This window comes from Crocodylus porosus, unplaced genomic scaffold (genome assembly GCF_001723895.1).
Source record: "Crocodylus porosus isolate Cpor-Errol unplaced genomic scaffold, CroPor_comp1, whole genome shotgun sequence".
NCBI classification, from domain to species: domain Eukaryota; kingdom Metazoa; phylum Chordata; order Crocodylia; family Crocodylidae; genus Crocodylus; species Crocodylus porosus.
In genome coordinates, this window is record NW_017728917.1 from 18,216,408 (window position 1) to 18,242,931 (window position 26,524).

At 54.7% G+C, this 26,524-nt stretch overlaps 1 protein-coding gene across 1 annotated transcript in view; it reads right to left on the reverse strand.

The window, feature by feature from the left end:
- The window catches only part of PLXNA1 (plexin A1), a 225,109-nt gene extending 199,044 nt beyond the window's left edge, over positions 1-26,065 (reverse strand). The window contains exons 1-2 of the mRNA XM_019536823.1: positions 25,798-26,065; positions 6,174-7,522 (exon numbers count right to left, since the gene is read on the reverse strand). Coding sequence (XP_019392368.1) covers positions 6,174-7,346 — 1,173 coding nt within the window. The 5' untranslated portion in view covers positions 7,347-7,522; positions 25,798-26,065. The remainder of the gene's footprint in view (positions 1-6,173; positions 7,523-25,797) is intronic.
- Between the last annotated feature and the right edge of the window lie 459 nt (positions 26,066-26,524).

The window sequence follows — 26,524 nt, forward strand, 5'->3', positions numbered from 1 at the left end:
GGGAGTCCCTGTTCCCCCAAGCACCGCCAGGAGTGACCAGGAATAACGGTCACAAGCTGGCAGGGGGTAGATTCAGATTAGACATCAGAAGGCGCTACTTCACGGTCAGGGCGGCTAGGAACCAACTTCCAAGAGAAGTGGTGCTGGCTCCTACCCTGGGGGTCTTTAAGAAAAGGCTAGACAATCACTTTGCTGGGGTCGTTTGACCCCAGTACTCTGTCCTGCCATGGCAGGGGGTCGGAATTGATGATCTGCTCAGGTCCCTTCTGACCCAACCAACTATGAAACTATGCCAGGATGCACCAGTGCAGAGAAGTCTCCCCCCACAAGCAATAGGGAGTCACTCTTCTGACTTCTGGGTGAGTGGTGGAGCCACAGATCCTGCCCATGGGTAGTGCAAGCTCCTGAGAGCTTTGCTGCATGGAATCAGGCATTCACCCCAGAGCCCTAGGTATCTTCTGATTTGGACAATTACTTTCTGCCTCTCCCTAGAAAACACCTGTACAGCGTGAGTTAAAGGCACCATTCTCCCCTGTGTGCTGCCCTGTTTTGTGGCTGCATTTCAGCAGGATGAGGGGATTCCCACAGCAGGATTTCTACATGCTCCAGTGGGTTCAGTCTTCTCTGAGAGGGAGGTGCAAGGGCTGGGTGTGAGCTGGCTCTGCCTTCTTTTGCCCTTTTCTGCACTCTGCTTGCACAACTGAATCATGAGGGGGCCGGGATTTTCTCTGTGCCAACAGACCAGCCTGGTGCCTGGCAGAGACAGGAACCTCCTGGCTGGGTCTAGCACAGGAAGGGCCAGCACTGAGAAGAGCCCTGGCACCTCTGTGCTTCCCAGGAAACCCTTTGGAGCTCCTGTCATCAGACCAGAACAAGCACAACCATGTCTTCCCTGCCACAGTGAAGACGCACACTTGCCCTTGCTGACTGGACAAACTGCAGAGCTTGGCCACTCAGTTCAAGCTGTGGAGACTTGCATTTGGGCTCCCAGTGCAGTTACTGGTAGGGATCGTGGCATGTTTCATCTAGGAAAGCGGAGTGAATACAAAAGCCATGGGGGCCTCTCTTCCCTGGTAAAAATATAGCCTTGCTATGCCTGCCACAAAATGGCATTTAGCAGAACAGAGACTTCACCCCCTCCAGCATCAACCACAATAACGGCCGGCACTTCACCCAGACAGAGGCACAGCATCCTTGAAAAACTGATTTATGAACTCAAGGCATTCAGCAACCCCAAGAATGCAGTCACCTCCATGTCTGGGCAAGGGAGGGAGCTGTTTAAAGGCATGCAGCCACCAAACTGGTGAAGGATGGGAAAGAAAAAAAACAGTGCACTAACTAAACCTGCTGAGGGGGCTGAGGATCATCATCATTACTCCTAATGGCCTTTGGCCACAACACTGGAGTCCACCCTCTCTTCCACCCAAGGTCCCCAAAGAACACAGGGTGGCCAGCCTGTCAGTCTCCCTATGAATGCAGTGGGAGGGGGGCAGCTCCAGCTGGCTCCCAGGGACAAGCACTGCCTCTATGAATCACCACCAACACTTCCCAAAGCATTTGAGTTTTCCCTAGACATCTCCCGTTCAGCCCTGACTCAGCCCAATAGAGGGAGCTCAGCCAGGCTGTGATGGCAGCCTCAAGCAGGGGTGAGTGGCTGGCTTCCAGGGCTACAAGTCTGGGAAGCAAATCCCATTTCCAGGTGTCAGAGGCTATGCGGCCTGCTCCCCACCCCCCGCAAAAGGTAGCCTCTTAGTTGGACTTCACATCCTGCTGGTAACCAGGACTCTTTCCCAAGCCAGGCAAGCCAAGCTGGGCCCTATCTATTTATGCTTTGCTCTTTCCCTCTCCGCACAAGGGCTGAAGCAGGTTGTAAATGTGCACACAAGCAAACAGGAGGGAGAGGCAGACAGGGAGGCAGGGAACGAGGGATGGGACAGACACAAGGGATCCACTAATGACCATCTTCTTAGGATGTCAGCGTAGATGCACTTTAGGATGCGTTAGCAAGGCACTGATTTGCAGAACAGGGATAGCCCTTGCCTGAGTGTCATTCACGCACACTGTCTCACCTTGAGCCCAGCACTGGATCAAAACTCACCGAGGGGCAACCCAAAACACACCCCCAGCAGAGATCACGGGACTAGTTAGTCTGGATTCAGAGAAACAACACTGAAACCTAGGCACTGAGACCACTGCCTGCCTAGATGCTCATGCAGCCAGTCCGTCTCAGCCACACACTGTGGGTATTTCAAGCCTTCCTCCAGGGCCTATCTGGGGAGAGAACATCAATCCCCGTACCCCCCTAGCACGATCCCCTCACGAGGTGACATCCCCTTCCTGAGATGCCTTCTCTTGCTCAGGATCAAACCCTAAGGGCAGGTGGACCTGCTGCTGGGATGGCCTACAAAGAGCCCCAGCCGTGTCCCCGCACGGCAAGGGGGGCAGCGAGGGAGAGCCTGGCGAGTGGGAGCACGTTCTGAACGAGGAGGCGAACAGCTCCGCTCCCTGAGTCAGCAGCCGTGTGACCCAGCAGGCAGCAGTGTAACGATTTCATCATTTTCCACCAAAATTGAATTAGTTTGAAGCCAAAATCAGATTTGTGAGCCCAGCGCTCTTGACAGCAAACCCTTTACTTTGTCAGGCAGCTGTTAGCTGTCTCCCTTGGAGCCCGGCAGAGGACAGGAGAGAGGCTGCCGCGGATCGCCGCTGCGCCTGCTCCCGGGGCTGCCGTGAAGCCACCAGCTCCCAGAGGGTGACCCCGTGTCATCGCAGTAACCGCGGCCTCTGAGAGGGCACCCAAGAAACCACAGGGAAAGGAAATAAACTCTCCTTCTGGGCACTAAATCCAGGAGATCCTCTGCCAATCATCACTCCTGCTGCACCCCCCAGTGCCCAAAGGCTTGACCAGGGTGGGCACTCAGCAGGAAAAGACAGACAGACAGTGGGTGCTTATCCCAATGAGAGGCTTGGATAGCCAAGCAGGGATTTCAGAGGCCAGGAGGGAAAGAGGCTCCTTATGAACCACTGGCCCCTGCCACAGCAGCAGTTAGTATCTCACAGCAAAGCCCCTGAGAGGGAATGGCTTTCTGACCATGGCTGGCTTTGAACATCAGACCCTAAAGAAGCTCCCACTGGAGAGATACACCTGGTGGCTCTGAGGAAGCTCACGAGAGAGACAGACAAGCCGCGCTGTCCAGAGGAGCAAACAGCAGGGCAAGATCTCTGCACCCAGCTCTATAGGACGCCCAGCTACTTCAGGACTGGGATCCCTGAGCCCAGCTCTGCGAGCCCCTCACTAGTCCAGAACTGGACTTCCCTACCTCTCTGCCAGCGTCTTGACCTACAATACCCCTGCTGATGCCAGTCCTGGCTTTCCTTGAGAAAGAAAACCACACCAGTGCATGTTACCAGACTGAATCCCTGCCCAGGACTAACCAGGGAGCAAAACTGTTAGCTCACCTAGCAAGACTGAGGAGCTCAGTCCTCTGCAGATGGAGGCTAGGGCATGTAACTGCCGCACCAACCTTGCCATGGGCCCAGGACTAATTTCAGCCCTGATAAACAAGCCTGGGGCCCGCCGATGTCAACAGCAGCAGCACCTGCTTCAGGCTGAGCTGCATTAGGTCTCATACCAGCTCCTCAGGTGGTGTAACCTGGCGTAACCCCACTGATGTCAGTGGAGCCAGGCTGCTTTACACCCGCTGGGAACTGGTGCGAGCAGAGCCGTCTGCCCATTCCTTGCCAGCTTAGCAAGGCCAGGATAGATTGCGCTCCCGTCATCCCAAAGAGCTGAAATAGCCTCCTTGTGACCATTTATATTTTATAATATTGTCTGGAAAAGAACCCAGGAATAGTTCATAAAGCAAGCAGGCATGCCCCCCCTTCCCCCCCGGCAGCAGACATCATGCAAAGAAAAAGAGCAATAAACTAGCTACCACATCAACAGAAGCAACAGCCCATAAGAAACACTTCCCTCAGGAGAGGCAGGAGACTCCCTTGATTGGGAAACAACAGCCCCAGGATGACAGATTGGGCCCAGCCTGTTCCCACTGCCTCGGGCCACTGGTTTGCTACTAATTGTTCGAGTCAGGCATCTTAGCTGCGTCTCCCACACGCCTACATCCGGGGACAGTGCGAGTAAGAGCCTGAACACCCAGATGCCCCAGGCCCTGCCGTTCCACCCCCACATATCCCGAATGGGGCTGCATGCTTTAAAAACATGTCTGGGCCCTGCCAATGGCCTAGCAACCCAGCTTGCAGGGGAACCAGAGTTCAAGGGGAGCTGCCCTTCCTTCTCCAAGCCACGGCACCACACTGTGACATGAGGACAGCTGCAGGATCTGGATGTTGCCTGAAACTCCAACCCCACGGCAAACTGCAACCAGGGCTTAGCAGATTCTCTGCTGGGGCCTGTCCGGGCAAGGACTGGAGTGTCACCGAGGGCTCCAGACACAGGAGACGGCTTCCTGCCACCGCCGGGTATTCCTGGAATGAAGGAGGTGCCAGAAGAAGGGGATGCAGGGAGACAGATTTCCCAGGGCTCAGGCAGTGCAGGGAATGGGTTGCTAGTAGGCAGACCGCACAAGAAGACTTCCTTCATGGCTGAGCCTGTACAACGCGGGGGAAGAGAAAAGGAGGAAGGGAGGGAAGGGGAGTGGCTTGACACAGCCTGAACAGGCCACATTCTCCAGCAAGAGCAGAGGGTGCTAAACATAAAGGAAGAGCATTTCTCCCCTCCCAAGCCTGGAGGGCTGGGCTACCTTGCAGAGACAGCCCAGGGTCCGCTCCTTAGATGCAGGCTGCAGCAGCTCACAGGTATCATGAGGTTCCACGTCGGAGAGAGCTCAAACCCTGGCTTCATACAGTGCCTAGCATGGACGTGCTGAAGGAAGCAATCAGCAGTTATAAACTCAGTGACTAAGGGATGAGACCCTTGTGCCTGCTTCTGGCTGACTCAGACTATATGACATGCAACTAGCGCACTTCAAATGAATAAGGGCCAGAAAGCACACACAGAGCCTCAAGGTCCCAGGCACAACCCCTGGGCTGTGCCCTCTCCTTCCCTCCCTCACTGCTACATGCTTCCCCAGCCTTGCATTCTCAGCTGTACATGGCAATTTGGAGTCAGGGGGTGGCGGGTGTCTCACTGACCTCTGCAAGCCAAGGCATCTTCCCAAGATGCATAGCCGCCACCCATGGGGAGCTCTCCACGCTGAGCCACAGCACCTCCAATCTGAGCACGGCATCAACCAGCAGGAGAGGAGCTGCCTGCTCCACAGGAGGGTAATCTGTGCTCTTTAATCCACACTTATCAGGGCTCGTTCTCTGAAGCATGTTATTACCCTGATCTGCAAAGGGATTAGCTGTTCCCTCCACATGCCCCCCCAGGAGGGAACCAACTCTGGCAAGGCAAAGAAAGGAAGCATTGCAGGGACACATTCCCTCCCCCTGCCTCCCTGTTGCGGAGAATGCTCATCCATGCAGCTAGGGACCCCAACACAGGTCATCCCCTCCCACTGTCCTGCTCCTCCACCTTGGGTTCAGCTTTTCCACAAGCCTGGAGACAAGGAGCAAATCAGCAGGACCAGAGCCAGGATGCTCTGTCACTATGAATGCCAGTACAGACATCCAAGCAGATGACATTGGGAAACAATGGAGACCAAATGCAGAAAGAGGTCCCTTTGCAACTGCCCTCCCCTTGGTACTACACCAGGAAGGGACAGGGTGCTTCAAGGATGCTTTCAGCCAGCTCACACACTATTCCTGCCCTGTATGCATGCACTCCCAGTCCTTTTACAGCCAACTCCTCCTCCCAGCATTCAGCTAGACAGAACTGGAGCAAGACGGCACCCACGGAGCTAAGGCTAAGAACAGCATTTGCTGCATTGTACCAGGCAGGGGTAGGGAGGGAGCAGGGACAAGATATGTGTCGGATTTCAGTCATTCCACTGACATCTGGTTTAGGTCAGTGTACATCTCCACTGAAACCAGACTCCAGGCAACTCCCCAGCACTTGTCAGCAGGCCAGCTCGAGACCTGCCCCATTCTTCATTCCCACCATCAGTCCTCACCCCTCCCAGCAGGAGAGCAGCCTAATATAAGAGGACAGCAGCCAGGCCAGGAGACTGAAAGGGCTTTGGATACCAGGGCAGCCTGCCTCCGCAGGCACTTACCGAGTTAATGCAGCCCAATTCCTTGTTCAAGAGCCAAGGCAACGAGAGCTTTCCCTCCCCTCGGTAGCAAGACTGGATGCGCTCCTTGATCTTGTCCTTGATCTTTTTCAGGGTAAAAAGGCAGAGGACTGACTCCTTGGGGGGCTTGACCCTGTTTTTCTGGCCCTGGGAGAAGATGGTGAAAAGAATATCCTCTCGCTCCGAGATCCCCAGCTGCTTGGCAAGAGCCTTGCCAGGCTTGGTCAAGTAAGCGTCCTGAATCAGGCGGTACTCAATGCCGTCCCGCACGCAGCCAATGGGGAATTCCACATACGAGTAGAACTTGGGGTCATCCACACAGAGACGGACAATCTTGGAGGTGAAGAACTGCTCCCCCGTGGAGTCAGGCGAAGTGAGCTGGGTGTCCAACTGCAAGGTCAGGTAGTAGACGAACTGCTCGCTGCTGAAGCTGTAGATGTAGTAGATGTCAAAGGTGGGGAACTTGGAGAGGGTGTCCGAGGGGATCTTCAGCTGGGAGGAGACAAACTCATCCTGGTAGACAAAGCCAAACATCTCCGCATTCTCCTCGTTGGCCATCAGCTTGCGACTGGAGAGCGTGGGGAAGTACTCCGACTTTCCATCAATGGGCGTCCCAATGAAGAGCTTGTTCTGCCCGTTGGACACCTCGATGATGACACCAGACATGGTGCCTGACTCATTGACGCTGGAGAGGTAGTGCTCCTTCCGGTGATGGGGCTCGCCCAGCTTAAAGAGGTCGTCCAGGCGCAGGAACTGGCAGATGCCCTGGGAGGCGCTGCCACAGGCGATCAGACGATTCTCTGAGTAGTCCACCAGTAGCAGCTTGTTGACGTTGTTAGTGGTGACCAGCCCATGAGGGCAGGACTGGACGCTGGGTGGGGGGTAGCACTTCTCGTTGTCATCCACTGGCCCTGTCACATGGATGCGCAGCAGTGTCAAGTTGTTGGAGAGCTTGTAAATCCGGTTGACAGCACCCACATAGACCTCCCCGGTTTTGTTGTGAACCACCAAGTGCGTCAAGCTCCAGTCTGTGACGGAAAAAGTCCTAAAGGGGGACTTGGGGGCACCTTCCGCCAGCGGTAGCCAGGCGCTCCCCAAGAGCAGCAGGGTCCAGATGTTAACGGACAGGTGGTGCTTGAGGCGAAGGAGCCACATCACAGCAGTGTCACATCCGGCCAAGGCCGTGCACACGCCCCAGCCACAAAATAAATATAAGCCAACTAAAATGGGAGGGCAGAGGGAAAGGGACAGGAGGGCTAGCAGGCCAGTCTCCTTGGCTTCCACCAGGCTCTGTATTCAGGGCATCGTGGACGCTGGCAGCCTGGTCAACCCTGGAAGGAAAGACAAGGGCAAGACAGTTAGACAAGCCTTCCTGCGGCTCAAGCCATAATGAGAAACTCCTCCCCTTCATGGCTCACCCTACCCCACACCACTCCTCTCTCCCTTGCTTTCTCACACCACCCTGGGGACGCAGCTGCCAAGCAATGGAACAGAGTTTCGTGCCCAGCCACCTTCCTCCAAGCCCTCGTACCAGAAGCAGAAGGAACACGCGTTGTTCTGGTGTGGGCTGATCGGCAGCATTGAACTCTGCAGCTATATCACACCCCTCACCCCCGACCCGCTCGGGCTCTGGTAGGATCTGCCCCCATCCTTGACCCCACACACCAAAGGTTTTCCGTCTGCTTGGCTTCACGCTCCTGACTCCTGTAGTCCCATGTCACAACCATCATCTCTCCAACCATGCTGAGACAGGACTTAGCCTTAGTAACATTCAGCTCTTGCTGGCATAGAGAAGCCTCCTGAGCCTCCAAGAAGATGCAAAACCATGGGGCCAACCCACAGGCAGAGAGACGAGAGCATCACCCAATACCAGCATTACTTCAGCTGCTTGGCTTGAGCCCCCAGTACGCAAAGCTTTGACACGCACATGAAAGGCAGCAGGCTCATAACTCACTAGCATGGCTCAAACATGAGAGTCTCCATGGGGCAAATATGGCCCATGCTCTTCGGGCTAGGTCAACCACACCACCAGGAAGGGAGACCTGGGGTCAGCTTACCCAACTCTGTCCTTGCTGCAGGGATACATCCTGTGATAGCAATCCATCCCTTCTTTACCAGGACATAGGCTACCAGCCCCTCTCCAGAGGCTGAGCACTTCACACCCACCACCCTGACACCCAACAGCAGAGAAGAGGGGTTGGGAAAGGTCACAAGTGGAGCTCCCCAGGGGGCCCTTCTCCCTCCTGCTGCAGGAGGGAGCTTTCAAAGCTTTGCCAGCTTTTCACTGTTTCCCTAATTGGATCTCAATGTGCAGAATGGTCGGTCATTAAGGGGATTTTCCTTTTACAACGAGAGGGGGAGAAAAGTTCATGAATGAAGGGAGAAATAAAGGCTGCCAATGCGCTAGAGAGGGAACAGTGTAGCTAGGGTCCGGGGAGGAGAACCAGGAGTCAGTGCTCCAGCAGTCTGTTCCAGTCTCTGCCACTGACCTGGTACATGGCTTTAGGAGAGTCCCATCCCCATCCCCATCCCTCCGTTTACTCATCTACGGGCTGGCGAGAAAAACGTCAACCCACTGCCCAGGAGAGATTAACATTCCTTTACCTCTCAAAGGACTTTGGAAGAGTAGCTCCGAGTGAAAAATATTATCGTCCTCCAGAACAGGGTTGGCCCATTCATCCAATACCCCAGGCACCTCCAGCTGCCCCACCTAGACTGTCCCAGCAGCCCCAAAACCCTGCGTGACAAAGCACAAAGCTGCACAGAGCTCTCTGCCGTAGGCTGGATCCAGGGAGGAGCATGGAGGCACAGAGGTGATCTGCAGCCCAGAGGGGATTCTGCTCAGGAAAGAGCCCATGCAGCTCCCCAGGAGCTAGCTGGATAGTCACACAGTGAGGGGGAGGAGGAGACCTGTAACCCCAGGCGCTGCAGGGCCAGGGCACAACCCAGGCTTCAAATGTGAGTGGGTTGGTAATTTTGGTTACATGAAACACCTTCTGACATGAGCTGCCTCTTACCATAACTGACACCCTTGAAGGCCTCACAAAGGAAGCCCAAGGGCGGCAGCCTGTTGAGCAAGTCCTGGCGGCTGCTGAGCCAGTCTGCACACTCCTCTGGTTTCCAGGCAGCCCAGCAGGGAACATCTCTCACAGGCGGCTGCCTGGAGCCCAGGTGCAGGCCCAGCAGATTCTGCAGCAGCAGGGACTCAGCAAAGTCCCCACCCTCTGCCCCCAGAGCAAAGAAAAGAAGAGCTCCTCCGAAACAGGCAGTCAGCAATGCCATGAGGATGCAGCTGGGGACCAGTGCACAGGTGCCCACCTGCCCACTCTTCCCCAGCACTGAGGGACAGAGAGCAGTCCACAGGCCCCAGCACCAAGGGAGAGAGCTCTCCCCCAGCACCCTCCCACCAGCTCCATCACCCCCAGGGACGTTACTTCTTTGAGATGCACAGCTCATTTTCCATCCTCTCCCTAACACCCCCAGAAGCCTGACTGGCATCCAGAGATAATGGGAGTTGTCCATCACTCCCCAAGAGAGGTGGACGGGTAAATCCCACTGACTCCAGGAAACACAGATCCAAGGAGAGGTGTCTGTAGCAGATCCCTTTCGTGATGCGCAAGATGGATGCTGTTACCACAGCAGGGTGGAAAGCTTCCAGCACAGATGCTTCATGACCCAAATTAAAGCAGATCTTTAATTTCGTGCTCAAAATTCCCCTCTGAAATTAGCACCCTAAAGCCCCGGCATCTTGGCAATGAGGCTCACAGGATCACACTGCTTAAAGGGGAATATTCCAGACCCAGATGAATCACACATACCAGCCTCCCACGGGGAGAGCCTGGACCCCAGGCTGGAACTGAATATGCCAACTACCCCAGACCCCACAACCTCGGGGGACATTCAGGACTGGGGCAGGTTATATTTCATCTGAAGTATCGTAGGTGGTCTCATGGCTCTTGGAAACATTAGGTATATGCTTCCATACGCTGGGGGGGTAATAGTCCATCTCTCAGTCTACAAAGCACATACAAGTATTTCAGCCCTATCCCCCAGTTGAATTTCATAGATTTCATAGACATTAGGGCTGGAAGAGACCTCAGAAGATCATCGAGTCCAGCCCCCTGCCCAAAGGGCAGGAAGTCAGCTGGAGTCATGGGATCCCAGCAAGATAAGCATCCAGTTTGCTCTTGAAGGTGTTCAATGTAGGTGCTTGAACCACCTCCGCTGGCAGGCTGTTCCAGACCTTGGGGGCTCGGACAGTAAAGAAATTCTTCCTTATGTCCAGCCTGAAACGGTCTCGCAGGAGTTTATGACCGTTCGACCTCGTCATCCCTTGGGGCGCTCTGGTGAACAAACGTTCCCCCAGATCCTGGTGGTCACCCCTGATAAACTTATAGGTGGCCAACAGATCACCCCTGAACCTGCGCTTTTCCAGGCTAAAGAGCCTGTCGTCGTAAGGTCTGTTTTCCTGACCTCTGATCATGTGTGTGTGGCTCTTCTCTGGACTCTCTCAAGCTTCTCCACATCCTTTTTGAATTGTGGAGCCCAAAACTGGACGTACCACTCCAACTGCAAGGCCGAGTACAAGGGCAGAATGACATCCTGAGATTTGCTTAAGAAGCATCTATGGATGCAAGCCAGCGTCTTGGTCACTTTACTAGCCGCAGCATCGCACTGCAGGCTCATGTTCATCTTGTGGTCAATGATGACCCCCAAGTCTCTTTCTGCCATAGTGCTAGCCAGCATAGTGCTGCCGAGCCTATAAGGATGCTGCAGGTTTTTCTTCCCATGGTGGAGAACCTTGCATTTTTCGGTGCTAAACACCATCAGGTTCTCATCTGCCCATTTGGATCCAAGGGTTAAAGTACTTCCCACATCCCTTTCCCTGCCTAGGCAGCAACAGATAATGTCTGTACAGGCTGTGCATGGAGCAGAGGCAAGCAAGGGGTGGGCCCTGCAACCCCACACTTGCTATTCTGGGTGGGTCTGAACTGCACCTCCATGACTACCTCAGTGAGGCATCCCAGGGCCATGCAAGCCTGGAGCTGCACACAGCCATGGACCGGTTAGAAACCCTACCTCCCCACCCCAAACCCCTGCAACCACACCCTGGAGCTGACAGCTACGTTGCATGCCCACTCCAGCAGCAAACCCAAGCAGCAAAGACCCTGCAGGCCTTTCTTCAGAGGTCAGCCCCACTTGCCCTCCCCACCTCCCCCACCATACCAGCCAAGACAATGGGCCTCTCTCCCCTTTTCATCTCAGTGGAGAAAGGGTGGGAAGAAGAGTCCAGTGATTTACAGCTGCCATGAGAAAGGTCTCAGGCCCATCCCATCTCTGCCCTGTAGTCTCCACCTCCTCCCCTAAAGCTATAGGGACACCCTGGAGTCTCAAAGCTCCAGCTCAATACGAACAAAGGGATGGGGGCATAAGGAGACCTATAACTCTACTGCATTCCCAGCAAGATTCAGGGACCCCCGAGCAGCCCCAAACACTGTCCGACGGCACCGGGGGTTACCATATCTACTGGCACATGCTCAACCTGGTGTCTCTCCCCCTTGATCTACCAGAACCAAACACCCCTTAGTGAGACGGCACATGAAGATACCATCTACATAGGGGAAGCATCAGCTAAACCTTTTGCTTCCCATTTGCCTCCTCAGATGAGGTGTTCCAAAAGGGGACTTTTTACCATCTTTAATTTTCCCTGAGCCTAATAAAGGGTGTGGGAGCCCAAAAGCTTGCAGAAAAAGATAGGGTTTTTTTTTTGCAATTTCTTAGTTGGTCTAATAAAGGGTAGCATCTCTCAACCGAGAGTTTTGCATTTCCAAAAGAAAGACACATCCCTACCTCAGGTCTCCAGCTGGGTTCACCAGGAATAATCCTGTTGAACTCCACAACAGTAGTCAGCATCTCCGGCAGGGCATGGCACAGAGAAGATACAGCCCCAGGCAGCATCTTGGCTCTGCCAGAATCACATCCCCAGGATCCTCTTCGCCCCACTCCAGCACAGCCCGACTGGCACGCAGGATGTAGGCAAGGGTCTCCCCCTGCGTAAGAGCAACAGGTGGAGGCGGCAGGTGGACAGAACCCGACAGGCCAGCAGCCCAGCTTGGCATGGCCAACCCTGCGGACTCCATGACAAAACCCAGCCAGCCACCAGCACACCTCCAGATGAGCGCTTCTCAGCAGAAAACAGGGAGACAAGGATTGTTACCTGCTCACCCAGGGCATAGACCTGCCATCTCACACTCCTTCTCACTGTTTTCTCATCTCCTGGCCAGGGGAACTGCATGAGGCATGGACCAGGTCCTCAAACCACTGAGTGGATTCCCATGGTGCCTCTTGATGGAGCAGAGCAAGATTCTGGGCTGGGTATAGGAAAAAGGGCTAGAGAACTCCCTATATCCATATGCCAGCTTAGTTGTTGGGAGTGATGGTGTCCTTTCCCCTTTCCTGATGAGCGCCAACCCTCTTGGAAAAAGCTCGGTCTAATCAGCCACATGATACTATCACGAAGTGCTTCTCACCTTCCCTTGACCAGGCCCCAAGACAGCCTTCCCTTAACTGGCCCAGCCAGTTCTCAGTGACTGGTCTATAGGCAGGCACTCAGGGAAGCAAGGATAAGTGAATTAAAGATGTGAAACCAGTACTTAACAGTGTCACAGAAGTTTAGAGCTGGAAGGGACTTCCTGAAATCACTGGGTCCAGAGCCCCTGCTCTAGCAGGCAGCACAGCAGACCTAACCCATGGGACTCATAAGCAAGGATCCTGGTTTTCTCCGATTAAAAAAATCCCTAATTTTGGGGTTAAAAAAGTAACCCAAAAAACACATTTTCATGTGATCAAAATGAAACACCACTAAATGTAATGTAATGTTATTTATCTATCTACCTATGTATTACTGGTGTTTCATTTTAATAATGGAAAAATGTGCATTTTGAGTAATTTTTTTTAACCTGAAAATTGGAGATGTTTTTTTTTTTTTGGGAAATCAGAGAAAACCAGGATCCCTGCATATAAGATACTGTCCTCAAAACCCTCCAAAGTTCCTTGTGTATGCAGAAAAATGAGTAAAAAACAAGATTGCCCTGGGGGAGTGATGGAGGATGTTGCTGACTGCACATTACTTCCTCAGCATGTTTGCCCCCAGGCCAGGAAAGGTTGGAAGCTCTGAGTTAAAGCTTATTACAACCCCACATAGAAGCCCTCACTCAGCAGCAAAGCAGCCTTAGCTGGTCAGAGTTCAATCCTCCAGGAGATCCCAGTACACGAACATGACCCAAGCCCGAGTGTCCAGGCTTCAAATGTGAGTGGGGTGGTAATTTTGGTGACATGAAACACCTTCTGACATGAGCTGCCTCTTACCTGAGCTCCTGAACTGCCCCTGGGGGCCACACCTCACTGCAGCAAGGGCCAGGAGCCTGGAACAGCATCAGCACGCCTGGTTTCCTGCCCACATGCACGGAAGCTAGAGGCTTGGTAACGGGCATGAGCATCCCCCCAGTATTGAGTTGCAGCACCAAAGGAAGCTTCCTCCTCCAGTAGTGCCATTCAGCTACAGTGCAGCATTGGCAAGGCCAGCAATGGGCTTGCAGGGCTCCACGCAGGAGGGCAGGGAGCAGAGCGCGCCTCGGCTTCAGCAGTGTCAGCACCTTCTGTCCTTGCAGATGCCCCTCCAGGTGCCCCTCCTTCTCCCACTCGCCCTGCCACCCTCAGAGTTCACAGTACAACAGGGGTAGGCAACATTTTTTGGCTGGAGTGCCGAAAAAAAACAATGTCTACTTCGGAAGGTGCCGGAGCACCAACTTGCCGGAGACCGTAGCATCTGTTTGCAGCCTCCTAGCTGCAGCTGGCCCACGGAGCCGGATCTGCTTGTGCAGGGCTTGCAGCCTCCCAGCCGCCTGCTGGGAGCAGCCTGGGCTCCGTGGCTGGCAGCAGCTGCTTAGAGCCCAGGCTGGCGGAGGTATGCCGAGCAAAATGGCCTTGTGTGCCGTGCTTGGCACACGTGCCGGGGGTTGCTGACCCCTGGGGTACAAGCACGGGCTACAGTGGAACAAACAAAAGCCGTTTCAGGATTGCCCCCACAACAGCTGCACATGGCCACCCCTTCAGCTCGCCTCCTGCCTGCAGGGTCATCCAAGCCAGGCTCGGACTCAGACTCCCCATGGTAAGTGCACCTCTAACCCACTGAGCAGGTGCCAGGCTGAGGCTGCCCCAGTTACGTTTCCCCAACAGCATTTCAGAGCCCTTCCCCACCCTTCGGGGCCCAAGGAGCCTGCCCAGAGGCAGGGCTGAGCGACTGTGTATACACACCACACACAGCTGGACAAGCAGCAAGGGGAAAGCGATCCAGGTGCTAAGCTGCAAAGCTCCCTGGGTGCCGAGAGAACCGAATCCAAGAGCCGGCAGCCCTGGAAGCAGTCCTAGCCAGAATCACCCCATGTGTCTGGAGCATGCGTCCTCCCAAATGAGCCGGAAACAAAACAACTTCTGGCACGGAGCACAGAGGTGGGGAGGACACGGGACCACCAATGCTGAGGAGGAAGGAGCCAGCCAGCACCATGGGTTTTCAGCCCTCGTCTCTGAAGAACTCCACCCAGCATGGGATTTGTTTCATCAACCCTTTGCCCTACTGGGGTCTGAGCCCATGCCTCCGCAAACAGAGAAGCAGATCAAAGCCAGGCCATGGGGAAGCATCACAGGCTTCCAGCTCCCTAGGGCCCAGCCTGTCTCTCACCAGGGCAGACTCAGGCCAGGCAAAGCAGCCCAGTGCCTCTTTGCTGAGCAAGGTGGGGACCTACCGCACCCATGCCCTCAGCAGTGTAGCAAGGCAGCAACTAATTATTTCATACCCTGTTGCTTCTGCAGTGCTGGGCATCAAAGCAGCACAGCCTTTTCCAGATGCTAATGAATTTACTCTCCCACCACCAAGACAGGTGAGGAACATCACCAGCCAGACAGCGCAGGTGGGGAAACCGAGGCACAGAAGGGAAGTGCCCCAATGACACAGCAAGGAAAACAACCGCTGCCTCCGGACTGCCAGCCCAATGCACCACAAAGCCACCCCAGCTGTACAGCCTGCTTTTCCTCCAACGGCTGGAACTGCCTGTGGCCAAGACACATGGCCTTACCAGCCATACATGAGGTCAGCTTCTTGCACCACTCACCCAGCCTCCCCAAGATCTCCCCCACCACCAGCCAGACCAGTGCTTTACACCGTGCTGAAACCACAAAGTGCCTCAGCCCACACAGAGAGAGCAGAGTCTTCCTCCTTCCTTTCCACTGACCCTCCTCTTCCCCAATGAGCCAGACCCTCAGGGCCCCCCTCTCTTCTGAGGCTGCACAGCAAGGTTCCCAGGCAGTGCCTGCCCTCCTCTGACTGCTGTCTAGTCTGGTCTCATCACTACCACTGAACCATGACCCTATCGCAGGCAGCAGCACAGTGCAGCCTGCAGGACACAGGGGAAAGCTCACAATCCTAGCGCCAGGACTAAGTGACATGCCTTGTAGTGCTAATAAGACTGAGTTACCAAGCCAGAGTCCCACAGAACTTCCCATGAGCTGCCAGGCTCCACGCCACAGCAGGGCCCAGGAGACAACTTGGACCCTTTCACCCATAAGGATCCTACTACTGCCCAGCAAGCTCAGCAGGGCCCTCCATCCAAGCCCAGGCAGCAGTAACGCGGCCACGATATCTGCATGGTCGTGGCTGTATGCAAGAAGTCTCCGCCTCAAGGAGATTACCACTTAGGCCGGCCAGAGACCAACACAGACAGAGGAAAAAGAAAAGAAGACCGAAACACACAGCAGGAAGCACAAGACGGGCACACCACGTAAGCGCCTATGTACAAACATGGCTGAAAGGATGCGGTGACTCTTTAGAGAGAGCAGAGATACAAGTTGTTTTCTTTGGTTAGTCGCCGTTGATATCGGAAGGATCACAGCACTGCAGACATGAAGATCAGTCCTAGCGAATACTGAAGGGAAAAGAGCACATTCCTGGAGTCACTTCAAGGGGGAGTGGAGATATGCAAGAGAAGGGACCTGGGCAGTGCACGTCTCTGAGCAACCTGGGCTTTGGGGTGCCATGGTGTAGTAGCCTCACGGCTTGCTCTCAGGTAGCAGTTACCTCTCGGTGAATGCCAGCTCTGGTATTAGGCAACTCTGGAGCCAGATCTTGCTTTGCTCAATAATACATGCCTGAAGCCACCAACAGGGATTAAAGAATGGGGGAGTTTTATTTTAAAATATAAAATAAAAATACCAAACGATTTGGGTTTCTGCAGTTTGGAGAAATTCAGCAGAGGATCAGGCTGGGTGTAAATTGAAGCAGAAGGCTCTGCATTTGAGCGCAGACAGCTGACGGATGCAACTGTGCTCCCACCACACAGACACCTGCTAGAACCGGTCAAGAAGAGGCATTTCTTTCATGTTTGTTTTCCCCAGGCTGCCTATTGCCTAGTCTGAGAAAGGCAAGGGGTTATGCATTGCCTTGGACCCTCCCCCCAAAACAGCCTGAGATTCCCTGACCTCGTCTCTGCTTAGCTCTTCTCATGCCTCAGTCCTACCACTGCTGCACAGAAGCATATAGAGGCCAGCATTTTTTTGAATGTCACCGTTACCTGGGCCTTGCAGGACTAAATTTGTTCCATCACACTGATTAGATGTCCAAATGCAAACCTACTCCACCGCATGAGTCCTTGAAAAGCCCTAAGTACATCTACTTTGGTAACACACCTTCAACTTATCCTGAAGACTAAGGCACACAAAGCAGCAGGACCCCATACACCTATTGTATTAAATGGCACCTCGCTGCCTCACGAGAGAACAGGACCTGTCCCCATGCGTCTCCCCCAGAGAAATCCTCTGACAACGCTTGGATGAGCACCCAGGAGCTCCGAGCCCTGTGCCTCAGTGAGCGTGCTAGCCTCCCACTTTCCGTACTACGCGCTGACACCGCAATAGTGATCAGTGCCAGCTGCCCTGGGCAGCTCTTGCCCCTCCCAGAGACCTACCCTGTGAATTCTGACTAGCAACTCCGTTCCCACTGGACACCCAGCAATTAGTTTGCCTCCGGGATGTTAATCCTGTTCCACAAACACGGCCACCGTGGCTACAGGACTTCGGAAACCTCCAGGCAGACGCCTTGGAGCCAAGCCCAGCCCTGACATGGACTGCATTAAAATAATACATCCCAGCCCGGGCCGTGTGTTAATGCCAACTCAGAGAGCAATGCGAAGAGGCCTAAAAATACATTCCATTATTTTGCCGGGCCAGAAAACCAAACAGTGCAAAACTTCCTGCGACAGAGAACCACCCTGAGCAGAGATGACTCAAACTGCAGCAATGCAATAGGAGGAGGGCAGAGGGGGAGAGCCGTGGCACTACAGAGCACACAGAAGGGCTGGCGAAGGGACGGGCTATGCCCACGTTGTGTGTTCACACACGCATGTGTCATACACAGGGGCAGGAAACCCACCATAGGAGGCCAAGCTGACACGGCGGCCGCAGCCCACCAAACGCAATCCAAGTCCTTTCATCCCGGGGCTGGGAAAGGAAATTTGCTAACAGTTTCACCTTTAAAGTGGCCACGAGGCCTCAATTGTTTTAGACGCTGGTCACAGCTGCTCTGAGAACTAGATCAGGCTGGAACTTCTGCCTGCGTCGCTGCAGCCAACACTCACACACAGACTTCAAAGCCCCTTTCATCAAAAAAGCCATTGAGTTTCCCTGCAAATGCCTGCGGCCCACTTGCCTTCTAATAAAGATATGGAACCGCTTGCGCCTTCCCCAGCCTGCCGGGCTCCTCCTCCTATGGGGTCCTGCAGAGAAGTCATAATCCTGCCTTTGCGACTTCAGATCTGCTGCCTTTGGCATCATTTAGGGAGACACTAAGGGGCAGAACCAGGAGAGATGGGACAGAATAAAAGAAGAGAAAGGGGGAAGGGGGAGAGGAAGGAATTTAGGCCGGATGCCAACTCCCTGATCCAGCGAGGCGATGCTGTACTGCTTCAGGAGCGCACAGAATAGCTGACTCAGCAAACTCCATCCCTGGTGCCAAACACGCCACGACTGCAGTCCCACCGCTCACAGTTATCACTAGGAAGGTGACTACCCACACAGCAGCAAACAGAGCTGTCCTATGGGCGTGCCCAGAGCCACAGGAATTCCCCTGCTCCTGGCTCCGCAAAACCAGCTCTGTGCCAGGACGACAGGCCCACATCTATGCTGGCTTGTGCCTCACTATGTAACGGCTCATTACCCGCGTTCTCACTGCAGCAGCTTTACTACGGGTGAAGACGAACTGGGCAGAAGGAGCCCCGGTCAACACTGGTGTGCCCGACAAACCTACAGAGTGGGCACCTGGAAAAGTCCTCGTTCCATGCACACGGAAGGAAACTGATCTGGAGTCAGAAAGAGAACAAACCCCCTTATTTCTGGTCACTGGGAAGATGGACACTTCAGCTGGGCCAGAGAGCCAAGGAATAAGGAATTACCCTGAATTGGGCCCCAAAAAGACCAGAGAAATCAGATCTAATGGGTCTTTATCTTTCACCGCTACGAGTCACTTGCTGCATTTGGGGAGATGGAGATGGAGCAAATGAAGAGTCAGCTCTTTATTCACATTCACTCACACGTGCAAATCTCATGCACGCTCCTTTAATAATCGGCAACAAGATGGGAAAACGATGCAAAGGAAAAAGAGCCCCAAAGGGCAGAGGGGAGTGGGGCAGATTTGGAAATGCACAAGGTATAATTCTGAGGTTTGCCTTCATGGGGAGAGCAGAAAAGGCTTGCAGCAATAAGGCAAGGTTGGCAGTTCTACCAGGGGCAAAACATTATAGTCTACACACAACCATACACAACTGACTAAGCTTATTTCTTCCCTCCACTTCCCCCCAATACACACATTAATTAAAAACAAATTTGCAGGGATTTCTCCATTGTTCCCCAGCTAGCGAATAAGTGGAATCATTGTCGCCAATTCCATATCTCAAATGTGCACCAGGGCCCGGGCCCAAATCGGCACATGTCAGAGAGCTTTAAATGAGACCTATTCTGATCTCCGCAATGCCAACATCAATCCGTAGCACCTCTGCTGTCTGCAACACACCTCCTCCCCTTCCTACCTGCAGTGTCAGAGGGAGGCTGCTCAATGATCAGAGCACAGACTAGTCGGCACAACTCCCAGTTCTTCTCCCAGCTTTGCTACTGACTGATCTTGAGCAAGTCCTCTAAAATTCCTTGTGCCTCAGTTTCCCCTCCCCTCTATAAGACTACTTACATCTCCCAGGGACTCTGGAAAGGCTTAATTAACATTTGCAGAGTGACTGGAGCTTCTCTGATGAAAAAAAGGAGCAGATCAGTGCAAAGTACTATTGCCACCATAAACCAAATACAAACAGCATTTATCAAGGATCTGATTTCCCTGCCCTTGCAATTCAGCATGTAAAGTAGCACAACATATCATCCAAGGTGAAAGCATTTATAGCCACCCCGCTGCCATAAATTTTGAAAATTAAAAACCTCCCTGCTGCCTGCAAAAGCCCACGTCGGAGCCAGCCTGCAAAACGGAAAAAATAGGAGGTGGTTCTTCTTTTTTTGTGCGTGTATTGCACAGGGTTGTGGACTGAGGCTGAGAAAAAACAGCACAGGAGGGGCAAGGACAGTCTCGCCTGGTTGTGCCAGCAGCATTTGGTCCATGCAAGGAACAGAAAGGAACAACGCTGTGGGTACAAACCGTTTGTTCAAGGATCCCCAGCTACATCAGCCCCTGGAGAGAGGAAGGATGATAAGCATATAAACTCTGCCTCTTCTTGGCCTCTGGTTACATGGAGGATGCAAGCCATGCAGATCTGTGCCCGACAGACAGATAATGGTCTTTAGGGACCCCACAAATAGGACCTCTCTCTTAGCAGCCTCCTGAATGGAGCGGGCAGCCCCTGGCTTCTCCCTTGACTGCCTGTTAGCAAAGGAGCAATGCAAAGTGCCAGGCAGGTTTGGGACCTGGGAGTGGGGCCAACACGCCATCTCCAGCTCATCACCCTAGAGCAGCCTCAGCCCTGTGCTCACCAGTTCTGTAGGGAGCATCATGTGCCAGGACTTGGCATCTCCACAGGCTGCTCCCCATGCACCATGAAGGCAGGCAACTGCAGATTGGTGCCATCCTGTTCCCTGGCCCTTCATCAGCAAATGAGGCAGGGTTTAGGCAGACAGGTGAGCAACAACAGACTTGTGGCAGGACCAGCAAGGAAAAGCGGCCTCAGAGAGGGCAGCTGGAAGGAGCAGAAATTCAGGAACGCAGCAGATCTCCCCCTCATCTCCTGCTTCAGGGCCAGAGATACGAGAGATGAAAAGCACGACCGGGTTGTCGAGGCCGTTTGGGGAGACGCTGCCACAGACTGCACAGTGCCCAGACACCGAAGCAACACGATGCAGTCTTCACCAGAAAGCACTGCCTGGTGAAGAACAACGAGACACCCACAAACCCTGGCAGGCACCCGCTAGGATGCAAATCCCTGACAAATCCAGTACAGGCACTCTAGCACCTCTACAACCACCATGAGGGGGAGTAAAAGCCTCTGTGCTCGCTGGCCATAAACACCCCAAAGCAGGTAGCCAGAAACAAGGAGCTGGCTCATACGACAACAGCAGCCTGGCATAACCCCAGGGGGCAAAACCATGGTGAAGAGCCAACAGCAGAGCCACCCCCCTTTTCCCCCATGACACCACCTCCAGAGTCTCCCAAGCGAACCCACCCTCACCCTGCACCCCACAAGCAGAGCCCCTGCCTTCCTGCCCCCCACCATCCTGAAATCAAAGTCCCCACTGCTTTGCCCCTAGTATTCGCCATCCGATTCATCAGGGCAGTTTGCCCAGAGCTCCCACAGCCGAGCAGAGGGGAAAGGGTGCACAACCAGGGGCTGGGCCAGGCCTCGCTGCGCCCGCCCCACTACACGGGGAGTCACAAGAGGGGAACAGATCCAACACAGTCAGGCTCAGAGACACAAAGGCTGAGGTCTCCCAGGAAGGAGAGAGGCGGAGGGACTGTGGTTTGTCGACCCAGACACAGAGCAGCCCTGGAGCTGCTCCCCCCTCACACCCACAGCCCATGACTTCAGCTGGGAACTTTTCAGCTCTGCGGTTTATACACGTGAACTCTGACGTTCCCATTGCTCCCAGCCCCCGCCTGCCCTCGGCCTCTCCAGTGAGACAGCCCAAGGCCTCCTTGCCGGCCTGCTTGCTTCCAGAAGCCTGAAATCCCAGGCTGCTGAACGCCAGCCAGCTCCAGGGCTAGAGAGGGCGCGTGGGCTGGCTAGGACTATACATCAGCGTTGGGCAGAGGAGGCACAAGGCAGGCATGGAGAAAACACTACCTGCAACTCGTTCTCATCCTCCTCAAGACCAGAAGACCCTTCCCCAGGCCACCAACTCCCCCTGGCAATCTGGAGGCGGCGGGGGGGAACGGGCGTGCCATTTGCCTAGTCCTGACTGATGCCCTGGGTATAAGTTCCCTGGGGCATCTTATACTGGTGTCACACCCCAGGGCCAAGTACCATGATAGTGCTGCAGCCAGGCTTGGCAGGGGAGGGGACTAGCAATCCCCATCATCCTGCATGAGGCTTTAACCCGGGGTGGGCACAAAGGTCCCAGTGGTCTGTGAACCTCTTCTCCACAAGGCAAATGCCAAATCTGAGGGACCATGAAGATAGGCCCGGGACTGTGGGCACCCCTTGGAGACAAACAAAGCCTGTCAGCACGGTAAGCCCTAGTAACATGGCACAGAGGATAACCCCGGACTAGAAAAGCCACCTGGGCCTCTGAGCCCAGGTCCCAAGAGAGTCTCGCTCTCCAAGAAGCAACCGGGGAGGGTCTGGGACGAGCACTGCAGGGGGAACAGAAGGGAGCTGGCAGCAGGAAACAGCGGCTTAAACCAGCTGCACACACAGAAAGCAGGTGTGTGCCCCACTCCGGCATCGCTGGCCCTGACCTGCTGCCTGCAGGAGCCACAAGGCATTCCTGCCCCAGCTTCCACCACCACCCCTGCCCTCCCCACACCACCTCCTCACAGCAAAGCCTTCACGGGATGCCACAGGTCACCGCACCCATCAGAAGGAAACTCCACCTCCCTGCCACCGGCAGCCCAGCTCCTCCACACAGAGCAGAGACCCAGCGAGATAGAAAACCTGAGCAATGAGTAACAAAGAAAGGGCACCGCCAGCCCACAACATCACCCAGACCAGAGAGGCACGTGGGATCCTGCCATGCAGGATCAGCAGTTCTCCAGCTTTTCAATGACACCAACAAGATTAGAGTCCCAGCCACAACCAGCGGATGCACTGGCCAGGGACCACCGGACATGGCTAGGTCTCCGTGCCAAGGCACCACCAAGCAAAGCTATTCAAAATAAGGGCAAGAGTCTCCCTGTGCTAGCAACAGGACTGTCAGAGAGCAAAGACAGGCAGCTTCCTGACACCCAAATGGGCTGGCCCCAGCAGGCAGCCAGCTTGCTGCTACAGCATTTCAGCTGCTTCAAGAAGGAAGCATCTCTTGGCTCTTACCAACCAGCCTCACTGCTCCTGGTCTCAGGCTGCCCACACTGCAGGAGGAAATTCCTCGCATCCAGTCAGAGAGCAGGGCCCCACCGGGCTACGAAGACCCACAGCACAAAGCCATCTCTGCCCCAAAGCAGTCACAATCCAAGTGAACAACATGGCCAGGAGGGGAAACTGAGGCAGAGAGCAAGGCAAGTGGCTTGTCTGTGATCCTGCAGGGAACCACAAATGTGCTGAATTTGCACTCAGCTGCAGCTGCCTCCATTGCTGGAGGCAACAAATCTCAGCTGCCCTGAAAGCAGAGGTTCAACACCGTAAGAGATCAGTGGGATCCGCTGCTCCGACCTCTCCTGTACAACAAACAGGAGAAATTCACTTAGCAACTCCTGAACCAAGGTCCCACCTCAGTCTGCAAGGAATGGACTCTCTCCCACATCCACCCAGCTAGTCCAATAGCAGTGCCCTCCATACAGATACAACAACCTGTGCAGCAGACAGCAGTGGGTGAGAGAATTTGTGACCAAACGGTGGTCCTGTCCTCGTACAACCTACTTTGTCCTCCTTAGCACTGCATGCAGCCATCCTAAGGACTGCCCCCCCCAGGAAGCCATCCTGGCCGCTCAGTGCACAGGAGGCTCAGCTGCAGTCCAACTGGTCCTGGCTTCATTTCCCAGCTACTCACCCCAGGTGCACCCCACTCCCTGCCATAACAACCTGCTTCCCTGGGGCCCGAGCCATTCTGGGCTGTGCTCATTAGCAGTTCAGCCCCCTTGGAGCCTCAGATTGGAGAGGTCGGGAGGCAGCGTCAGCATGCAAGAAAGTAGCTAGTGTCACTTGCTCGAAGCTGGCACCAAGCCCCTCGGCCACAACCTGCAGCTCCTGCTAAGCCAACCCGGTCCTCATCTACCAATTTCAGACCCCTCCACCCAGCAACTCCACCCATGGTGGGTCCAGCTGTCCTAGCCCCAGTCCTCCCTGGACCCCAGATGACCAGCAAGGCCAAGTGCTGCGATGTCAACAAACAAGGCCAGGTAATGCCAGAGCTCTCCAGCACAAAGACCCGAACCCAAACCCATGGAAGCAGAGACATGCAGCCAGTGCGCGCTCCCTGGTGGGCTCCTACCCTCTCCCCGTATCTCCCCCCAGCACATCGTTAGCGTCTCTGGAATTGCCCCGAGAACAAAGCCTCTTGCGCTGCCTCTCCTGGGAGGAGAAGCTGCCGGCACAGGGAGGCACTTAGGCCACTAATGGCAGAGCGCTCACAGTCTAGTCACAACCGGGCGGCTGCGCTCTGCTCTCCGGCGGCTGGGAATTAGAGGCGCCCAGGCAGAGATGCACGTGGATCTTCCTGCCTTCCTAACCGTCTGCCACGGGCCCTTTAGCAGGCTGGAGCACAGCTCCGAATACAAACCAACAGCGTTCCCTCCTCAGATCAATACGTCTCCCGCAGCCGGGCCCCAGGGGAGGTTGCCTCTCTTGCTCGCACATGCCTCCCCTAGTAACCCAGCAGGAACAAGGGATTCGAGCCTTCAGAAAGCCCAGCCACCACTTCCTTCCCTCCCCCTCCAGCCAGGAACAACTCCAGCTGGCAGGCCTTTGGGGGCTCTCCGAGCAGGTCCCCACAGAGCGAGCTCCCAGTTTCCAATAAGGACATGTGAACCAATGCTGGCCATTAGCTCTTCCTGAGAGTCCCCGAAGCTCCTTGCTAACACGAGCCTCCTAACAAGGTTTCTGCGGCCCCAGGACATTCCTGAGGAGCCTTCTTTCCATCTCACACAAGGCTTTGTTCTCCCCTCCTCTCTTTCCTTTCCACACAGCCCTCTTCCCCGCTGGAGGCCTGGCTCAGCTCCCCCAAACTGCAGGCGCTCCTGCCTTCAGAGATGCCGATGGGAATGGGCCCTCGGAAGTCAAACCAGCACTCGGACCCACTCTGTCGCCCCTCTGCAGAGCCCAGGGCCGAACTGCCCTCGGTGGAGATGGCTTGGGAAAGCTGGAAGCAGCGAGACAACTCAAGAGCTCATGGAGTCTGGCTCAACCGCAGGATGGGAGAGAGAGAGAGAGAGAGAAATGTCTGAACCTGGTCCAACAGCAACAAAACAAAGAGAGGGGAAACGAGGGGAAACGATGTTTCAAGAGAGTAACAGGCTTTGTTTTAACACAGGAAGGGCCCACGGCATCCAATCAAAACAGGCGCGCACACACACACACGTTTAAAGGCTGTGTCCACATGACATTTCAGACAGCTCGGCTAGCCCAGCCGGGGCCAAGAAGAGGTGCAAGGCCTTTCAGATGCAGCAGAAGCTCCTGGTACAGACAGCAATACTGGGGCAGCACTCGTCTAGGTCCGTGGTTCAAATCCAGCCTGGGTCAAGGGCAAACAGGCAATGTTGATGTCTGATGGCTGTGCACAGAGGGAATACAACCAGGGTTTCAGCACATCACACAGGACACTGTCATAACCTCAGGGCAGAAAAAGGGCCCAGGGGACATGGCTCCCCCCTTGCACCTCCCACTGCAAGCCAGGCCAAAGGCCCAATGCCAGGGAGGCACATGGAAGAAACGCTTGCCTCTACTGCCTGCCAAACCAACACCTTTCGGGCACAGAGATCCACAAATAAGAATGAAAGTGGCTGTAAGAGCCCAGCCCCCTGCCCACAGCACGAGAGGGAAAGGACTGGCTGTGTATCATGCTGCAATGTGGCACACTGCGATGTACTACAACTGGGCTCACTTCCACACTGTGTAGCCTGGTCTCTCAAAACAGCTCCATGGCAGCCAGGACAGATCTCCCAAAGCTAAAGGTGATTCCCCCTCAACTGTTAGTGGCATTAGTGACCCCATCCAGAAAGCAACGGGACCCACACCACCCAGTCAGTAACTGCAAAGGGGACGCGGGGGACCGGACTGGGAGTCAGGAGACTTGGCCCCCGATCCTGTTACAACAGGAAGGTGCCTGAGCACAGTCCCATCCCACCAGCTCACATCCCTGACAAACTTACAGAGCTCTGTTAAGTGGGGGTAGGATCCAGCCCCGGGAGTCTATGTACCACTCTGCAGCTGGTCTATGGCATCAGCCCTGGCAGGTCACTTCCTGGGCGCTCCATTTTCCTCCCCACCTCCATCTAGCCATCGAGGCTCAAGGCACTCCAGGGCAGGGACTCTTTCTAAGCATGTGAGTGACTTCTAACGCAAGGCCCCGTCCTCCGCTGTGGCCTCACAAAGCTGCCATGACATTCACGACGTGTTATTGCTGCCCAGGCCCACTCTGGGTTCAGAGGGCTCTCGACACTCCCCGCTCCCAACATGCAGTAATCCCGCGGATCTCCCTCCTGCGTTCTCTGTGCATCTGCTCCCACGTTCCTTCCCGACCACGTCAGCCTGTAAAACAGGTTCTCCACTTTAGAAGAGATCCCCAGGCTGCTTCGCAGCCCACCAGAGAGCACAGCCCCCTCCCACACACAACACCCCAAAGGAAGCGAGGTGACTGCCACGGATCAGGACCTCCAGTTAGGAACTACAGACGGACGCATAAGAAAATTTTTTTTTTTTAAATCAGGGCTCCTGTTTTCATGCCAACACTTCTAGGAATAAAACTGACTGAAGAGGAGCTGGGGGTGGAGGGAGGTGTGACATTGCAGCACAGGAGACTTGAGAGAAAATGAATTTTAAACATTTGCTAGAAGGCAGCAGCAGCTCCAACCTCCCCACTGCACACTCCAGCGCTCTGCTTTAAAGAGGGATTAGGGAATCATTCCCTCTTCCACAGAGAATTTG